This window comes from Wolffia australiana, chromosome 19 (genome assembly GCF_029677425.1).
Source record: "Wolffia australiana isolate 7733 chromosome 19, ASM2967742v1".
NCBI classification, from domain to species: domain Eukaryota; kingdom Viridiplantae; phylum Streptophyta; class Magnoliopsida; order Alismatales; family Araceae; genus Wolffia; species Wolffia australiana.
Window position 1 is genome coordinate 3,721,579 of NC_135853.1, and position 7,316 is coordinate 3,728,894.

Genomic DNA, 7,316 nt, shown 5'->3' on the forward strand with positions numbered 1-7,316 from the left:
TGGCTAAATCTAGTTCACCGTCACTGTCAACGTCAAAATGGGAGATAATACTGACTTGGATGACGACGTTGACGGTTGCCTTAACCTAATTCCTCTGTCTAGCTATACCTTCCCATCCTGTCCTGTCCTCTCCTGTGTCGGAACTTTTGTCTCATACCGCCCGCTACCCACGTTGCGGAAAATACCTGCCTCAGCCCGAGTGGATAAATCTACTTAGCGACGTGGACGATGATGACAACAGTCGGTCTCAAGGATCAACCGTGCAGGTCTCCCCGTCAGCGTCAATGTCGACAAGGTAGATAATACTGACTTGGATGACGATGTTGACGTTTAACCATGATAGGGGTGGGTCCAGTCTACGGAAAATACCTTCCTCAGCCTGATTGGCTAAATCCAGTAAATGACGTGGACGATGATGACAACTGTCAGTCTAAAGGGTCAACCGTTCGTGATTCACTGTCAACGTCAACGTCAACATAGTAGATGTTAGGGACTTGGATAATGACGTCGGGTGTTGCCTAAACCTATTTTCTCTATCTATAAACACCTTTTCGTCCCGTCCCGTCCCGTCCCGTCCCGTCCCGTGTGCATGACGTTCGTCTTTGCCAACCATGCTAGCAGGGAGGTTGTGGGGTGAGGGGGGGGTCCAATCTACGGAAAATGAGGAAAAATGTAGGTAAAATATAAATGGGGTGCGTTCATTTATTGGTATCATGGGCAGAGCCAACAACCTTCAACGTAGCTATAAATAATTTGTGCCAGCGGCCCACCAGTCACCACCTACCTCCTTTCTCTCCCATGAAAGACATCCCCCCTCTATTACTTGCTCACCCAGTCGTGTCTATCTCCCCTGGTATGTCCCCATCTCTCTCTCTATCTCTATGTATCTCTCTCTCTCTATCTATTGGTTTCTCTGTGCATGTCTATCAATCAATCAATCTCTCTCTCTATCTCTGTATCTCAATCTATCCTTCACTAAGTTTATCTTCCTCTATCATTTTTTTTTCTCTGTATATCTATCGGTCTCTCTCACTCTCTCCATAATTCAAGATACCCATCTGTCAGTTTATCTACCCATCAATCTATTTATCTCTCTCTGAGCATCTATCTTTCAGTCTCTCTCTCTCTCTCTATCTCAATATATTCATCTCTAAGTTTATCTACCTCTCGATCAATTTTTTTCTCTCTGTATATCTCTCCCCGTCTACATAACTCAAGATACCCATCCCTCGATTTATCTACCCTTCAATCTATTTATTTTTATCTGTGCATCTATCTATCAGTCTCTCTCTCTCTCTCTCTATCTCAACTTATTCATCTCTAAATTTATCTCCCTCTCGAATATCCATCTCTCAATTTATCTACCCTTCAATCTATTTATTTCTATGTGTATCTATCTATCTATCAATATCTGCGTAACTATCTATCTCTCTTTCTCTCTAATTCAACCTATTAATCTCTAAATTTACTAACCTCTCGAATATCCATCTCTCAATTTATCTACCCTTCAATCTATTTATTTCCATCTGTGTATCTATTTATCTATCTCTCTATCTATTTACCTACCTCAATCCATCCATCTCCCCATTTATCTACCCCGTGTATCTATCAAGCTCTCTCTCTCTCTCTCTCTCTCTCTCAATTTCTAAATTCTTCTACGTCTCAATCTGTTTATTTCTCTTTGAAAATTTATCGATCCTTTTCTCTCTATATCAATCTACTCATCGATAAATTTATCTACCTCAAATCCCAGCTCTTTTCCATTTATTTCTCTGTTATATCTATCAATCTTTCTCTCTCTCTCTCTCCCTCTCTATCTCAATTTATCAATTTATCAATCTCTCTCTATTTTCCAATTTATCTACCTCTGAATCTATCTCCCAATCTACTCATCTACCTCTTTATATCTATCGATCTCTCTCTCCTTGTCTGTTTACCAGGCTAGTTATCGACGTATCAACGCATCTATTTCTGGATCTACCAAGTTCTCTCCCCGCATCTATCTATATTTCTGATTATCCATCTCTCCTGTCTGCCTGTTTATCCACATATCTATCTATCTCTGTCAATTTAGTTCCCTCTGATCCTCAATTATCTATCTACAAACAATTTTGTTAATCGATCTGTCAATTGATCTACCTCTATAGATCAACATACATCTCTATCATGTATCCTGCATGTCTCTTTCTATCTACCATCCTATCTCTCTATCCTACCTTCCCACAATCAACCGATCTATCTCTCTCACTCTGTTCATCTACCAAGACATGTATTTCTCTCTCTTTCTGAAATCCATCCATCTATCTCTCCATTAAACTTTAAATCTGTTCATGCATCTATCTTATCCATTCGTATATCTAAAGTTCAATCAATAAATACATCTTCTGACTTTAATCTCTTACAGATAACTACTTTTAAATCTCTTCATTAATTCCTGTCCGAGGATGACGGCAAGGCCGGATGACGTAAAGAGGCGGCACCGCCGCCGTGCGCTGTGGTTCTGCGGCGCCACGTCAGCCGTCGTCCTCGTCTTAGCTGGCGTGGCGGCGCTCGTGCTGGCGCTCGTAGTGTTCAAGCCACGTCAGCTGGAGACCAAGCTACAATCGGCGGACGTGGATGGCTTCGCGCCACGTGTCGCCTTCCCAGAGATCCACGTGGAGATCAACGTCAGCGTGTCTCTCGACTTCCTCGTCAGCAACCCCAACCGCGCTGCCTTCGACCACGGCGGCGGCACGGCGGCGATCTTCTACCTCCGCCGCCAGGTGGCAGATGCTGACGTGGCACCGGGACGGATCCCCCCCCGCGGATCGGTCCACTTGCTCAGCCGGCTCACGGTCCAGGCCGACCGGTTCGCCGCCGACCCGGCCGGTCTGGCCCGCGACGTCATCGCCGGTCGGCTCGAGCTCGACTCTTCGACCCGGATCCCCGGCCGCGTCAGCTTTCTCGGCTTCCTCCACCGCCACGTCATCATCCTCATCGACTGCCACCTCATCATCTCCTTCCCCCCCGTCGCCGTCGCCTCCCAGCACTGCCGTCAGTCGACGGCCTAAACCCCTACCCCGTCGGCATCCACGTCGGACTATCATAACCATCTTTTTTTAAATGCCACGTCATCATCCACGTCGGGCGTTCATAAAACTTCTTTTCTAAGAATACACGTCAGCATCCCCGTCGGACTTTATAACACCATCTTTGAAAACTGCCACATCATTTACCACGTAGGACTATTGCCCCATCATTAGCCACCATCGATTAACAATTTTAAAAACGGCCACAGCAGTCTCCACGTCGGACTATCATAAAACATCTTTTAAAAAAAATCCACGTCAGTATCCACGTCGGACTATCATGAAACATCATTAAAAACCCACGTCAGCATCCACGTCGGATTATCTTGACACCATATTTTAAAAATGCCACGTCAGTATCCATGTCGGATAATAATAAAATCATTCTTTCAAAAAATTGCCACGTCAGTATCCATGTCGGATTATTATAAACCATTCTTTCAAAACAAATGCCACGTCATCATCCACGTCGGATTATATCGAGACTGCGTGAACTGACACGTCACTATGCACGCCAGATTATCATAAAACCGTTATTTTTTAAAACAAATACCACGTCTGCATACACGTCGGATTATCATAGAAGGTTTCTTTTTAGAATAAATGCCACGCCATCATCCACGCCGGATTATCATAAACCATTATTTTTAAAACAAATGCCACGTCAACACCCACGTCGGATTATCATTAAACCATTTTTTTTAAATCAAATTCCACGTCAGCACCCATGCAGGACTTAATTAATAAACCATAATTTCTTAGAAACACGAACAGGTCAACATCCACGTAGGACAATCCTAACCCGTATTTTAAAAGAAGCCACGTGGGCGGACAGGTAGGAGAGAAGCGACGAGTATAAAACCGCGTGAGATATAGAGAGAGATAGAGAGAGAGAGGAGCAGTCCTGGCTGGACCAGAGCTATTAAGGAGACCAGAAGATGGGAGGAAGACGATGATAACACAGAGAGAGAGAGAGATGCGCCGCCGGCGGAACCCTAACCTTAACGGCAGCGCCGTCGCGCTGGCCGTCTTCCTGGCGTCGATCGCGGCCGTCGGCGCGGCGATCTGCCCCTACGACTTCGAATCGGCGGCCAGGATCATCCCGGCGGGCTGCGCCGCCAACGCGACGGCCCCGGCCACGGGCTGCTGCTGGTACGTGTTCGCCTCCTTCCTGTACGCGGCCATCCGCCACGCCAACCGCACCGGCGCGGCCTTCCTGCCCGAACCCACGGCCCGGGCCTGCACCACCGCCCTCTCGGACCGGCTCGTCCGCCGCGGCCTCGTCCCGTCCGTCATCCTCTCCGGCGACCGCTGCAACCTCGCCGGCGACCCCGTCAAATTCGCCGCCGGCTCCCGTCCCTGCCAGTTCCGCCGCCTCTCCGACCTCATCTCCGCCGTCGATCTCTCCAACGCCACCCGCTACTGCGCCCGCGCGCCGTTCGATCTCACCCGCGACCAGCCCGCCTGCGTTGACTGCCAGGACGCCGTCGTCGCCGCCACCTTCGCCCTCTTCGACGCCACCCGCAGCCGCGAGATCGTCCCCTGCGGCATGGCCGCCACCATGGGGATCTGGGCGTCATCCGTCCCCGACCCCGCTCGCTTCACGTCCTACGTCCTCTGCCTCGTCCAGATCCTCGAGAACGTCGGCAACCTCGGCGCCGCCTCCTTCGTCCCGTCCCCCCCGCCGTCGTCCTCCCACCGGACGACGAAGATCGCGGCCGGGTCCGCCGCCGTCATCCTCGTCCTCTCCGCCGCCTTCTTCCTCGTCCTCTGCCTCGTCCGCCGGCGGAGGATGACGGGAGGACCGGACGGGATGACGACGGATATGGACCTCACGTCGGCGATCCAACGGCCGCTGCCGACGGCCGGGCTGTACGTGTTCTCCAAGGCGGAGCTCCGCCGGGCGACGGGGGGGTTCCACGTGCGGAATCTTCTCGGAGAAGGCGGCGCGGGGAAGGTGTACCTCGGTGTCCTCCCCAGCGGGCAACACGTGGCAGTCAAGCGAATCCACCGGAAGAAGAAGAAGCTGGGGGAGTTCTACAGAGAGGTGGAGGTCATCTCCAAGCTCCGCCACCGCCGCCTGGCCACCTTAGTGGGCTACTGCCTCCAGCCCAATAACCACGCCCTCGTCTACGAGTACATGCCAGGTGGCAACCTCGCCGCCGCCCTCCGCCGCGGGCAGCTGACGTGGTGGCGGCGCCTCCAGATCGCCGCTGACGTGGCCGAGGGCCTGGCCTACCTCCACCAGCTCCACGACGGCTGCGTCGTCCACCGGGACGTCAAGCCCAACAACGTTCTCCTCGCGGATGACGGACGCGGGAAGCTGTCCGACTTCGGCGTCGCCAAGGTCGTCCCCCCCGAGTTGACCCACGTGTCAACGGGAGTCAAAGGGACACGCGGGTACGTTGACCCGGAGTACTTCGCCGACGGACACGTGTCGGTCGCCGCCGATGTCTACAGCTTCGGGGTGATGCTGCTGCAGGTGATCAGCGGGAGCAGGGCCGTGGTGGAGACGCCGTCCGGGGGGCAGGAGTCGATCGTGCAGGCGGTGAGGGGCGGCGGGGGCGCCGCCGGGATCGTTGACCGGCGGCTGGCGGCGGAATTCGCTGACTGCGGGGGGAGTTCCTTTGAGGAGGTGTTTGCGCTGGCGGCGCGCTGCGTGATGCCGGAGAAGAGCCGGCGGCCGAAGATGGCCGACGTGCTCGCCGAGCTCCGCCGCGTGTTGGCCGAGCTCGAGAGTTGTCCTCGGGACTCGCCGCTCTCCGTCACCGCCGCCGCCACGTCTCCGACCTCGGCCGGTGACCCCTTCTCCTCTTCCACCTTCTGACTCTGCTCTCACTCAGGCTAACATTTTCCCTTCATCTTTTCCCAATTACTTGTAATTTCTTGGCTTTGGTTTCTTTATTTATGGCCGGCACATGTGGTGGGGTTGGACATTTAGGACCACACCCGGAAGTAAATTATTTAGGGTCAAACTGGACTGGGACCGGAAGTAAATTGTTCTATGTCTCTACTTGTGAACGCTGCCTCTCGCTACTGCTCATGATGTTAGTCCCCTCTTCGTTGGCGTCTTGTCCCCGAAATGAAAGTCTACGAATTGATGATAAATGTGTCTTCTTTGATTTCCCATGATTTGAAAGTCTTGGAATTGACGATAAATGTGTCTTCTTTAATATCCCAGGTTTTAAAAATATAGGAAAAATTGAATATAAATGTCCTCTTTAATATCCCAGGATTTGAAAGTCTAGGAATTGAAGATAAATGTGCCTTCTTTAATACCCAGGTTTTAAAAATCTAGGAAAATTTAATATAAATGTCCTCTTTAATTTCCCAGGATTTGAAAGTCTAGGAATTTAAGATAAATTTGTCTTCTTTAATATCCCAGGTTTTAAAAATCTAGGAAAATTGAATATAAATGTTCTCTTTAATTTCCCAGGATTTGAAAGTCTAGGATAGGCGCTCAAGCCCCCTTGTAGCCAGCAAACAGCTGACGCAGAAGTAGCAGCACCCAACAACCACACTCACACAAGGCCCATCTCAGAGAAGACCGACAATGGGAGCCCGCTGGTATCCAAGAGGCCCAACACATAGATAACCCATGCAAGTGCACGCGGGAAATGTGATTTTAATTCATTCATAATATTTAGAACAACCTTTATAAAACTGTTATGTTTTCTAAAGTGGATCATATGTGATCGTTTATTTCAACTCCTCACCCGCCCTGACCAACAAGAGAGAAAACTAGAAAGAAATCATGATCATAAGAAAACTAGAAAGAAATCATGATCATAAGAAAACTAGAAAGAAATCATGATCGGGTTTTGAACTGACCCAGCCCGAAGCTCCTGTCATGTGTTGAATTTTGGTGGCTTGGTTCAATCATAGAAATCCTGTCATATGTTGGATTCTAGTGGCTTGTTTCAATACATAAATTATCGATTCAAAATTGATCTATAGAATTAATACATCACATGTACCTTATGGGAAACTTGTTCCACCTTTGACTTTCTTGCTTTGAGATTGTCCTGAAGCAATTCATGTGCCCAACCTCTAGAAGTATCAATACGATCACATTACTCTTAGATCTCCACCTCTTCTTCTTCAACTCTCCTTGAAAATCTTGAAGATCTTCTCGCCATGAAGACACTCTCCTTGGTTGAGTGAAGAAATGCTTAGAGTGAAGAAAGGGGGTCACCCATCTATGGCTGGCATGGGTGCCTCAACTAGGTGCCCCTTCCCCTATTTATA

The 7,316-nt window shown here is 49.8% G+C and overlaps 2 protein-coding genes across 2 annotated transcripts; both read left to right on the forward strand.

Annotated features, from left to right (window-relative positions):
* Positions 1-665: 665 nt before the first annotated feature.
* On the forward strand, positions 666-3,168 carry LOC144715633 (uncharacterized). Its single transcript, XM_078590591.1, has 2 exons — positions 666-853; positions 2,405-3,168. Exon 2 carries the CDS (start codon positions 2,445-2,447, stop codon positions 3,048-3,050), a length of 606 nt encoding a protein of 201 aa, XP_078446717.1. The 5' UTR covers positions 666-853; positions 2,405-2,444; the 3' UTR covers positions 3,051-3,168.
* Positions 3,169-3,943: 775 nt separating this feature from the next.
* Positions 3,944-6,085, forward strand: LOC144715604 (uncharacterized). Its single transcript, XM_078590551.1, has one exon. It carries the CDS (start codon positions 4,021-4,023, stop codon positions 5,893-5,895), a length of 1,875 nt encoding a protein of 624 aa, XP_078446677.1. The 5' UTR covers positions 3,944-4,020; the 3' UTR covers positions 5,896-6,085.
* Positions 6,086-7,316: the final 1,231 nt, after the last annotated feature.